This window comes from Poecile atricapillus, chromosome 1, assembly GCF_030490865.1.
Source record: "Poecile atricapillus isolate bPoeAtr1 chromosome 1, bPoeAtr1.hap1, whole genome shotgun sequence".
NCBI lineage: Eukaryota > Metazoa > Chordata > Aves > Passeriformes > Paridae > Poecile > Poecile atricapillus.
This window is the reverse complement of record NC_081249.1, coordinates 151,754,179-151,766,823: the sequence shown is the minus strand read 5'-3', so window position 1 is coordinate 151,766,823 and position 12,645 is coordinate 151,754,179. Positions and strand designations below refer to the sequence as shown.

At 38.3% G+C, this 12,645-nt stretch overlaps 1 protein-coding gene and 1 long non-coding RNA gene across 7 annotated transcripts in view; one reads left to right on the top strand and one right to left on the bottom strand.

The window, feature by feature from the left end:
* The window catches only part of DPH6 (diphthamine biosynthesis 6), a 195,303-nt gene extending 194,789 nt beyond the window's left edge, over positions 1-514 (bottom strand). For 2 of the 3 annotated variants that reach the window (XM_058827198.1, XM_058827189.1), the window contains exon 1: positions 317-513. In XM_058827198.1, the coding sequence (XP_058683181.1) occupies positions 317-339 (23 nt within the window). In that variant the 5' untranslated portion in view covers positions 340-513. Of the gene's footprint in view, positions 1-316 lie in introns of all 3 variants that reach the window. The other variant, XM_058827208.1, reaches the window with a different exon arrangement.
* A 132-nt stretch (positions 515-646) lies between these two features.
* The window catches only part of LOC131573343 (uncharacterized), a 34,301-nt gene continuing 22,302 nt past the window's right edge, over positions 647-12,645 (top strand). For 3 of the 4 annotated variants that reach the window (XR_009276180.1, XR_009276177.1, XR_009276179.1), the window contains exons 1-4: positions 647-1,184; positions 7,756-7,869; positions 8,605-8,718; positions 12,379-12,491. This is a non-coding gene — a long non-coding RNA (uncharacterized LOC131573343). Of the gene's footprint in view, positions 1,596-7,755; positions 7,870-8,604; positions 8,719-12,378; positions 12,492-12,645 lie in introns of all 4 variants that reach the window. The other variant, XR_009276181.1, reaches the window with a different exon arrangement.

Genomic DNA, 12,645 nt, shown 5'->3' with positions numbered 1-12,645 from the left:
CACGGGAAGGACCAGAGGAGAAACCGTCCCGGTCTCTCCCCACGCGTAGGCAGGGACCGGTCCACCGCGGCACTCGGAGGTGGCCAGTCCCGGGCCACAGCAGAGCCGGCACCCGGCCGGGAACCAGCGGCCAAGCCAGGGGCAGGGGCAGCAGGAAACGCATGGGCGGGAAGGCCGGGCGGAAAGGGCCGGGCGGGTCTCCGGGTGGCGCTGGGTGGAGCGCGACCCCCGGGCGGGCAGGGCTTCTCCCCGCGCCATCTCTCCGCCTGCGAGACGCCCCTCGCTCGCTCACATAGGCGCTCCGTCAGCGCGTTACCTGATTAAAGCCACTACTCTCATGTTGCTCGCAGGCCGGGGGCGGTAACACTGACAGGGAGGTGGGCGACAGCCGGCAAGCGCAGCGTTAAGGAGCCCGCTCGCACGGCCACCCTGGGCTGCGCAGGCCGCCGGCTCCTCCGCTGCTACCGCTACCGCTTGGCCGCCTCCCCTCGACGGGCCCTCCTCCCGGGGCAGGCCGGCTGACTGCCTGCGTAGACGGAGGCTCGGCGAGCCTCCAGCCCCCGTGCCCGGAGAGGCGCGCTGCCTCCGCCGCCGTGCTGCGCGCCGGCCGGGGCGATGGAGCCCGGCCGCCGGCCAGGACCGGGTGGGAAGAAGGCGCGGCCGCGGAGGCAGAGCGCCGGGCGCCTATGGAGGGCAGGGCGGCCGCGCTGGCAGGCCCGGGCCGCCCGTGTGAGGGCAGCGCCCTCCTGCAGCTTCCCAGTGGCCGCATATTGCTTTCTGTCCTTCAGCGAAGAGCCACGGACCTGCTCCAAGCCACTGCTGCATCGGGAACAGGGCCTTGTGAGGGAGGCCACCCCCTCCCCATGGGGTGCTCGCCGTGGGGACTGTGGGGCATAGTCGCCCCTCCACCGCGGCCCAGGGCGGGGAGGCCAGCAGGGCCCGCTGGGAGGGCAGGAGTTGCTGCGGGGCTTTAGAAGTCGCCGCGGGGCAGTGATGGCTGCAGCGAGGAGGGAGGTCAGCAGAGCTGACCTGGCTGCTTAGCTGCTCGCGGGCGAGCACAAAATGTCCATCTGCATCCTCGCGTTCGGCTTGCTGCAGACCGAAAATCTGATCTCGTCATCTGATCGCTCTTTTGGGCCAATTTTCTGAGCAATCCTGCCGTGAGGCACATGACTGACACTCCTGTAGGTCTGCAGGCTAAGTCAAATGCTTACCCAGGCGCCCAGTCTTGAGACCTGACATACAACTTTATTTCTCCAATGTCAGAGAGGAAATGTGTGGGCTACCTCTCTCTAAGAAACTTAATTGCTAGACTAACTTTAGGAGTCCTATAGCAGCAGATAAAGACACTGCTGTTGGTATTGTGGTTTCAAGCAGCAGCCTAAGGACCCGCCATTCTCCAGGCTTTGTTTCCGAGGGCCTATGAGAGTAAAATGGGGCAAGAAGCCACTGCAGTGCGGTTGGTTGCCCACCCTGGCTGGAGCCTGGTGTGCAGGCTCAGCGGGACCAGCACGGTGCCTTGGGGTGAGCCTGGGGCTGCCCCGCTCCGGCAGTGCCAGCCTGCCACCTGCAGTGACCAGCAATGCCCATTCATGGTGCATGTTGAATTTCGTTGCAGCAGGCGGTGCAGATACCACAGAAGGCTTTGTCCCTCAAGGCTGGGATAAACGCTTTATGCACTGTGACTGCAAACTTAACAGTCCCCTGTAAACTGCTATTATACAAAGCTATATATCAATCTATACCACTCAGGATTTACGTTAGTTCTTTGCACATGCGCTGCTGATTATGACGTTCCCAGGAAGAGATGAGATGGAAGAATATATTCTAAGAAAAAGCATTTTGTTATAGTGATAAATGTACCAAAATAAATGTGTAGTGAGATGAGTATACAAGTTTTTTTATGTACAGTTCATGAAACAGCTTGAAAAACCACTTTTTTTTAAAGATGATTTTAGTCAGCACATGATTTATGCAGTAAATTACTGTAAAATAGGAGTGAATAATTTATGGGCAGATATGAAGGCGATGGTGCCTTCCTAAATACACTTTTGAAAAGTTAAGAAATGGCAATTGGTATAAAACTTATTTGCTAAGTTGTTGTGGAGAGATAGTAAACATAACATAGATTTTTCTGTATTGCAATAATTGCAGAGAACATGCCTTTAAAAAAAAAAATCTTCAGTTCATGCTTTGACCATCACGGGGCCAGTGTTATGAGATGGAATATCTGACTTGCCTTGGAATTGCTTATAGGGCGCTTGAGTTTCCTACTACTTTATTGGTGATGACATAATGTGTAAATCTTTGAAAGCATTTTCTGCTCGTCAAAACATTCTAGGTGATCTAAAAGAGGGAGTCTTACATGTGAAATTCTGGTGAAAGCGCAGGAATTTTTTTTTAGGGGTTGGGACTTCTTAGCTCATATACGTAATGGGCACCAGCTCTGAACTAGAAGAAAGATTTTAGCAGATTACTAAAATGAATTAAACAATACTGCATAGTACATGAGCTAGTAGAAAATAACCAGACTTCCGAGGAACTGTAAAAAAAGGCAGAACAAAGTTATTTGATTTATTGCCCAGAAAATAAAAGGAAGGTAATTTTGTGATACATCACCTCTATAATTTTTGGTTTGAATGATATATGTTTACTTCTTTATTATCACAAAAAATAATAATAATTTGACTAGTAGTTGTGAACACTTAGAAGATGCATATTTGCAATACTTAGCAATGATACACGGAAAGTAAAAATCATGTACATAAATTGTTCTACTGCTTTGTAAAATGGAGAGGACATAATCTGTAAATGTAATCAGCTTTAGAACAAATATTCAAAGACTTGTCAAGATCTTTTCTAAGCATTCTTAGAAGATCTGCAAAGAAAGTAATTCTGAAGTCCTGCATTTTTTAAAAAGGTCTGTTATTATTAATCTGTTGCTGATACAATGTAGCTGGGCTTTGGGTGGGTGGCTCTATTGCATTCAGTTTTACAACTTCCAAAAAAACTGAATTTCCACTTACAAGTCAGACTTGTTTGAAGTAGAAGTTAAATACAATTCTGTAGGACCAAGGTCTGCTTCATTTACTAGTGCAACTGGAATTTTTGCTTCTATTTGATGAAAATATCAGTCGTTATTTTCACAAATAAAAAAAGTGGCATTGAGGTCCCAGAACTTGTGAAATATATCAGAATTGAATAAATAAAGTGGGTTTTCAAAACAAATTTGCATTTTACCCAAAAGGATGCTGTTTTCAAATTATTCGGAATATATTCTATGAGAAAATCTGTTGGCTTTCATTCACTTAATGGTATAGCTCTTGTGTAGTGTCACTACTCTTAAAAAGTTCTGCCATATGACAGTGGACAAAAGACAGGGCACCATCTCCCAAACTGCTTGCCCCAAGACATTCTGCTGTACTGCCACAGAGGCTCAAACAATAAAATCCACCAAAGCTGCCTTTCATCTTGGGGGAGTACTGGCTAGTTTGTACAGAAGGCCTGCAATGGCTCAGTGTTTCTTTTGCACCCTTTTCTGCCTAGAAAGTTGAAAATAATGATAATGAATTAGTATAACTGGAGGAACCTGTCAGAGGATTGAAAAAAGCAATGCAGTATCCCGAATGATCTGGAATAGTTAATTAAGTTCTCTTATAAATGAGTTCCAAAAATAACTTACTTTCAGTAAATTATTCTGAGAAACAGTCATTTTAGCATACCTGAGCTGCAGTGCCTCTTAGCAAAGGGCCAATTATCTGGTGATTGGCAGTTAAAGGTGAACTAATGAAGTTCTTAATTAAAAGATTTCCTATTATAATCACCAGTAAGTAACAGAATACTGCATATATAAAGCAGATGTAACGTTAGAAGAATATTTTCATTTTGAAACAAAGATTTTGAAAATCGTTTCCACCTTTGCTTACCAGGTCCAGAGCAGGAATGTTAAGAGTTTTCACGGGTGTAGCTGGCAGTATGCCACTATTGGCCTTTATTAGGCTGTCCTGCTCTGACTCTCTAACAGTTAGAGGTATTTTCCTCATTTAATGGGTGGCAGAATTTTTTTCTGCTCATAATACCCAAAGCTCTCTATATAATACAGAAACATGGTTTGAGATTTTATAGGAGAATATGTCGGACTTTTAACTAAGAAACTGGCCTGCAGAGTTTATTTAGCTGCCTGTCATTGACATCTTCCCTGAATTTTCACTTACTTCAAAGTAAGCAGGATATTTTCAATTTCTCCATGAGATAAACTAGAATTATATTTTGAGAAAAAAATTCTGGTTTGTCAGCATGAGATGCATTGACATACTACTAAAATCTGAATAAAAGAAACTTTTCAGGCAACGTTTCTCCCCATTCAGATGTTCAAGGACTCCAGGTCCTACTGTCTACATTTCTACAGCTTGACAGATGTAAAGAGTACTGCTCTGAATGCCACATAACCACACTAACAGTTCATGTTGCCCTAGATAAAACAACCTGTTAAGATTATCTTGAGCACCTTGTCACACTGATCATCTCTTTTTAGAGCAAAATAGGCATACATTGACTTAAAGTTGATCTGCAGCCATTCACACAGACATGGCCCTGGTGATCAGCACTGTATGTGAAGAATTACTTATTTGGCCTATGGTCTCCTTGTGCTTACGTGCTCCATATAAACACTACTAAATATATATACAGCTAATCCTGTAGTTCTTAGTTCTGGTAAGACAAGGCTTGTCATTTTCATAGGTGATTTGAATTCTTTCTTCAGAACTATGAAATTCAGCAACTTTACTTTTTCCTTTCTACAGAACTTTTTTAGGACTCTCAGGCCAGTATTCATTGACCACTGTGACAGAAACAGAATTTAGCCTAAGGTGGCATTATATAGGTTCTTGACTAATAGGTAATTATCCTTATATGATGTCAGCTTTTCTGAACTTTTGATGAACTTCATTTACCAATCTACCATTCTTCAGAGAGCCAAATGTATAACATTAACTGTATAAGGGCCTGCCTCCATCAAAATGACCAGTGTTTCCATCAGACATTAGCGCAAAGTAAATTAATATTCACTGGCAGATGAATGTTTTTTTCACTTGACTAGGTGAATTTTTATTCAAAAATTTTTACTTTATTAGTAAAAGCACTAACATTAATTACCACCAAGAGAAACTGTTGAGTGTGACTGGCAAAATCATTAATTTACCTTTTTTCTGTTCAGCATAGTCCATGGGATTTAAATGTATTTTTCTCCATGTGAAGTCTTTAAGTACTTTCAAGACAATAAAGATGCCTGACCACCTCCAGGTCACCAGAAAGCCTGTAGTAATAAAGGAGTTTCTGTTCTACATATATCTATTTTGATTGCAATTAAAAATTTAAGTGGGGATGTTATATTTACAGATTTAAAGCATTTTATATTCTCATTTTTTCTCCCTTATTAAAAAAATTAGTATTTTAGAAATAAGTATTTAAATTTTTTTGTGGAAATTTTAAATACAAAACAAATTTGCAAACTAATTAATGATACATTGGAAAATTTTAAATCAGAAATGAATTTACTGTAAAGAAGTACATGTACAAAATTCAGAACCAAGTCCCTGTTATCTAACATGAGATATTTCTTGTGAAGCTGTATTAACTGCCAATGAAGTCTGAAGACAGAAATTTTTGAGTGTTTCTGCATGTTAGAGATTATTAACCATTCTAGAGAGGAAGAACAAGACTATGCTCAATAATCTTTAAAATGTGTTCATCATCCCACAAATGTGAATCTAAAACTATAGGCTTTAATTTATTGGGAGTTGGCTGCAAAACACTCAGAAAAAAATGTGGTCATGGATAATAATCCATGAGAACAGAGAGAAATTAGCGATCTAGTTAATGAGGTTAAGCTCTACAATCTTTTTCGTCACCATGAGATAAACCACTGGGATCTTGTAGGCAGAAATGACTGGGATATTTTTACAGAGACACAAATTAAGAGAAACAGCTTTCAATGAAAAGAGTCAGAAAATTGAACTGTTGCAATGAAATTCTAAAAAAGGAACTATCATCTCTTATTGCATTGGTATATAATTTGAGATCATTCCTCACTAAATGGTTCTGCAGTTGATCATTGATTAAAATATTTGAGTAGGTTAAATCTGGTGAAGTTTCAGAGGAGTAAGCAAACAGCAAGTTTTTTGGCCCACTTGTTTCATTGCAAAAATTTCCTGTACCATAAAATATTTATAACAGAGCTGTAAGTAATAAAAAGGACTATTTTCTTTTCATTCCACTGTTCCTATTTGTTCAATTTTGTCAGTAAAAGTAACATTAATACCTTCAACAATCAAAGCAGATTTTAATGTGTCACATTAATACTGTTGTTCTCACAGTTAGATTTTTCAAGGGAGAATTAGTCTAGTAAGTATGGAGCTGTTTTGACCTAATTAGCAAAGTAATGAGCTTATTTTTGAGTGGTACAGAGAAAGCATTTCATTGCTGAAAAGAAGCAGCAAATCAGTTTTACTTTCTAATGTCCCATTGAACTGTATGACATCATGTGTAGTATAAACCACTTGACATAATCTGCCTCTGATTTTGAGTCCTGAAGGAAGGGTGGCTGTGACAGTGCCCTTTGAAATAACATTGAAGCTTCAGCTCCCATGTCAACATCATGCTCTAATCAGTGCAGTCTTTTTTGTCGCAGGGTCTTCCACCTTATAATTGACCCTGACATATGCTATTCACTCTACCCCTTGGCTTGGGACATATAATTCCTGTCATGGTCAATTATTAGGTGATAGAGCCTGCAACCACAGGGACTGTTGCTTAAAATCATCCTACGCAGTAAGCCCTGAAGTGACCAAATTCACATCTAACTGGAGGGGAAGAGGGGATCTAGTCTTTGATAAAACTAATATTCTTTTCACTTCTGTATAGAAAAATGTCAATTTTCATCATCCTATAAGTTATTGAGACGAATGGTGACAGTGCTATTTCTGAAACAGGTTAAGGAAGAGTACAAAAGCCCTTACCAAACTCAACACACTCGGAAATGAGGAAATTGTCTGTATGAGCATACAGTATGCATAAAAATTAGATTACACTACATTTGAAAGGCAGATGAGAATTTAAGAGTGACAAGTGGGCAAGTGCTAAAAATAAGGGCATGTTACTTCCTTTCCAACACTGCTTTGTCTGTATGCTTTTTTTTGATGTTGTTTAAGCTTTGAATTAAATAAATACTTTTCAAGTGTCTGAAAGGTACTTCTGATTACTGTATTGATAAGAATTGGTTTTGAACAAAAAGATCTCTTCTGGTTTGCCCATTAGTTCTATAGTGTTTGAGAAGTTGTGCAATGACAAAAACCAGGACACCTACTCTCTGGTCTTCATATAAGCATTATGATTTTCAAAACCAAACAGTTTTGTAGTCATTGTATTTCTGCAGTAATGTTAAAGAAACATTACAACTTCAGGAATATGAGCTGAGAAGAGCAAAAGTTTGCCATCTGCAAACACTGAAAGGTAGTTTTGTGAACTACAGTTTCACTTCACACATTCTCCGTCCATAGTCAACTATGTCACTATCCCAGAGGACTCTCCCTAGTTTTTGCTGTGTGAACATTAATTTGGATTTGCTAGGTGCCATTGCCTGTTTATTTGGGTTTGGGTTTTTGGTTGGTGGTCTTGTGGATATTTTATTTTTTTTAATTTGAAGGGAATTTTGATAATCTATAGTCTATTCAAGTCACTTTTTTTTTTTCTACAAAGGAATCTTCCATTGGTTTGTTTCACTGCTGACAATTTACTTAATTCTCTTATATGTAAGAACAGAGCTCAGAAATAATCTGTAAAGGACCTATGCATAACTGCTGAGTTTTACAGGTAATACAAGATATAGTATTCCGAAAGATGTGATGTGGTGATATCTTTATTGCATCTCTTAGCTTGAATAGACAAAGCTCTAATTAACATTCATACAATTATCTAAGTCTTTAAAATCCCATCTGTCTTAATGATGTATACATAGCATAGCAAGCCAAATAAATACTGAGCACATACAATGCAAATGCTTTTAATTTAAACTATAGCACTGCTTACTGAAGCTCTTGTATATATTCTGTGTTTCAATTGTATGGTTTTCATAAGACTTGAAAACCTTCCTCCTGAAGTACAGTTCTGCATATATCTGAGAGCTGTTAGTGCAGCAACTGCTTTTACTGTGTGCAATATGCAGACAAGTAAACTTTGGAAATGACTGATTTACCTACATATGAGTTACCTGGCATGTAACCTGGCTCAGGTGTTTGCAAGACACCTTGACTGAACATACAAATGGATGCAAATACTAAATTTCTACTCCTTCAGAATTAAAAAAAAATAGAAGTGCTGTTTCTAACATGCATTCTTTTATCTACCCTGCACGTATCACGTGATGTTCTAAACATTATTTCATAGAAGAGTTAATTCAGCTTTCAGCAGTGTGCAGTCTGTGAAGCAAGGAGAATAACTCCTGGCTGCTTTATGGTTTAAAGCATGATTGAATATACTAACAGGGCTCCATGAAGTACTCATTTTAATATATATAATGTATTTTTAAAATATTTAATCTCTATACAGGTCTCATCCTCTCAGGAAGTAGAGCATCTCTATTGCACTTAAGAAGCCGAGGCAATAGAGCCCAAAAATACTAAGACGGCACCAGTGATCTGAATCTTGAAATTTTATTCTCTGGTCAGTAACTTGTTGATTGTTGCTCAGTCATTCCTGCTACTTCAGTTGCTCTTTGTTTCAGTTTCTCTATAGGTAAAGTGACATAGCTATACCTTGCAGAGTATTTTGAGAATTATGGGAGTATACAACTGAGTAAATTACAAAACATCATTGTAGTAAGTATTTTAAAAAGATCCTTTTCATAAACCTTTTAACTTAGATGCTCTAAAAATAATTTTTATCATTTAGATTATGGCAATTAAGGGAAATACTTTTTGTGTAATGAATGAGATAATTTATAGTTACATAAATTTATAAGATTAGCTTATTTTCAATGTTTATATGGAGGTTCTTCTGGGAAAGTATTTAGGGACATCACAAGCAGTATTTAAATCTCACCACGGCAACTGATTTTTCTATGCTCTATCAAATAACATATTTGCAAAACTGCCAGATGGGGAGAGAAACTGCAGTGAGAAAATAATGGTGAGGTTTGTAGTACAGGAAAAAAGGATCAGACATTAGATACATGATTTTAACAGCATGAGGAACTTTAAACATTTAACAAACTTCTTAAATAGAAGCTTTTCATTGAGCTGTCTTCTGCAAGGATAGCAAAAGGAGAAGGTAAAAGAAAATCATACTGCTAAAGCTGTCACAAATCCTAAGCAAACACAATTAATAAGGGGTATAAAAATGGTAAATATTTGAATGATAAATCTTGTGGTAGTATAAGAGGCAGAAGGTTACTATAAGCTTTGCATTAAAGATTTCTAATAAGGTATATCCAGTCTCTCCTCCTTCCATTATATTGATATGATTGGTAAAAAACAGCTTTGAAAAATTTGGTTCTCCCAGGCTCTTATGCATACTACAACATTAAAAGCAAACATTTAAAGATAGAAAACTTGTGAAACCTCAGTGCATTTTTTAACCCATTTCCAGGCAACATTAGATCAACAGCAGAAATAATTGCTGTCAGTTTCTACTTTTTGACCAATAATTCACTGTATTTTCTGCAAGAAACTTGAGTGATGCAAATGACCTTATTTTTACAGCATGCTTTTATTAAATAGTTTATTATTTTGGCAGACTAATAAAGATTTTGGTATTTGCTTTTATTTGCAATAATATTACCACGACATAAAAAAGGATTTTATGTTCTTTTTGAGGAACAAGGAGGATAAAAGTGTTGATGGATAGTGCAACTAAGGCATCAGCAATGAGCTGGAAATGAGACACATAAATATGAAAGCAGAGCTAAGAAAATAGAACTGCACCCTTGGCCTCTCTTAAAAGAACATGCACATGCCATGGTTCATTCATACAGTTACAGAAACTCCTTTTGTTTTCAGTGAGTCAGTGAAAATACGCAAAGACTAAAATATTACCAAGATTCTCAGTTGTTTGGTATATTTCTGTAGTTAATGTAGTTGTGAAATGTTTCTAAACATGTAGAGAAATTACTGTTGATGAAGATTTTTTAGATTATTTTCTTTGTATTTTCTTTGAAGTATAAATTTGTCCTGTTTTCTAGCTATATCTTAGACAAAGGTGATGAAACAATATCAGTGTTCAGTTTTCCCCTTTTTTGTCCTTCAAGCAGACCTAATTCTTTAAAGATCAAAGAGCTGAGACCTCATAGGCAGACCAGACAATCACACCAAGGTTTTAAAAACAAAATTATCAGTCCTGTAATTAAAAAAAGAAGCTTAGATAGCATGTAATAGAATTAATCTTATTTTATATTGTATTGGGAGTTTGGTTTAAGATTGAAAAAATTGTGACCATGGTATTCATTCTGCAATAAGCTGAGCTCCTTGACAAAGAGTGGTGTTAGATGCAAGGGGTATTCAGCAGTTAGAAATTTATTGACTCAAACTAGTAACTGGATATACCTTAGAAATAATGATGCTTTCTTGATTGAAGGTACTTAAGATTTCAATTTTGCTTATAGCCACCCCTCAAAAAGACAGTCAAAGCAGAAAAATATGAACAGAACAACTACCACATGAAAAAAAAGCTAAACAGGCAAACAAAACTTTCCCTCACTGGAAATTTGTTTGTTCCATTTGCCTTTTCTAAAAGGCAGCCAGTAAATAGGAATCATGAAGTATGAGTTTCTTAGAAGAATAAATCTAGCAATTAATTATATGTCAAGGCTTAAGAATCAAAAAAACTGCTTATGCCCATTGCCAGTCATTCACTCCCTGTCAGTAGTAGTTCACATCTTTCCTGGGATGGCATCCAACCACAGTGGCATCTAAAATATAGCAGGCTATATTGTTACAGTTGGAGGTGAAATTGAAAGTTGCACCAAACAGAAGTGACAAATTCACATTGCTCAGTGTTGCCTAGCAATAAGAGATGAGTTTATTATGAACACTTGACTCTACATCCATCGCAAGGAGGCTTTCTATTCACACCAAAATGCCACTAGTCTTACAGGCAAAAGGGGCAAAAATAGGGTGGGCAGAAGGAGGGAACAGTCGCAGTAGTTGTATGTTCTGTATTTCAAGATTTCTCTTCGGGGAGCGGCTCAGGAAGGAGAAGGCAGAGCCTGCCTCCAGCTGAACTCTTTGAGACTGCCCAGGTAGCTTGTAACGGCCCTTAATTGTCCTTTTGAATGCCCTTAGTAGTGCTGTTTCATTAGTGATGGCTTGTAGTTCAGACACTGCAGATGAAATCTTACTGATTGTTCCCCAGGACTGCTCAGTAGTTGTTTTCATTGTGCAGAGCCATTTGCTTCTGCTCTATTTTAATTTTTTTAATTTTTTTTAATTTTTTTAAGGGAAAAGGACAAGTCATCAGGGAGGTTTTCCCTCCTCAGACGTCTTGCTGTTTTCTTTTTTGACCACTGTTTATATGGGAGAACATTTATTTCTATCTTGGACATTGGACCATGTCTCTCAAGGCATTAATTACCTAACTATTCACATAAATGTGTGTTTCTTTTAAAAAAACATTTAGGTATTCTTGAAGACCTTACTGGATACCCACCCACATATTTAGGCACATAATCAATTTTAAAAATCAACGCAATAGTTTCTATTAACCCCCCCTCCAATAACTGATCTGTTTCTGTGTTTTTATGCCATCTGCATTTTTGACAACTGAATATTTTTGACAGCATGGTCCATTGTGCCCAAGTTCACATCATTTTTTTTTTCTCTCTTTTTTTTAAAACATCATATGACTACATATGTAATAGGAAAATGGGTTATATCACACATTTTGCTTTACAGATTTGGGTTCACAGTCGATTTTTTGAACTGACAAAAATTGTAGAAGAAGTATTTCTATTATAAAAGTGCATTTATTTTATAAACGTAATAGATTCATGAAATGCTATGTAACTACATTGAAATTACAAAACAGTTGTGATTTTATGTAGCTTTAGAAACAAGAAAATAAGGATAAAGTTTAGGGATTATATAGTTTGGGTAAAATAGAATAAAGTATAGATAAAAATGCTTTCTCTTGTTTAGAAATGCTAATGCCAAATCAACTTAGTCTGTGAAAATTTGAGAGTATAATTTTTATATTTTGTGTGCAAAATGCAGCTATTTTCTCAAATTGTGACTTAGGCAGAAAGCTTTGAAGGTACAAAACTGAGGTACTTATATTTTGTAAATGTTTTTGTAAAAACCTTTAGTAACTTTGGTCCTTTCTTTATTTCAGATTCAACGTGTTACAAACAAACATATTCCACCTGTTACAACAATCTGGCATATTACTTCCTTGATACGTGATGATACAATACCTCTCAGGTTTGCTGAGTAGCAAAGAGAAATGTAAGCAAATGAAAAGGTTTTCCACTTTCACAGTTTTTTTCTGCTTGGGGTTCTGTTTGTCTGAGAACCGTATGAATAGAAGCCATATTTTATAGTATTTCTTTAACCTCTGCCATCTGGTGTAGGTTAGTTTTTCCACTGCCAACATATCCTA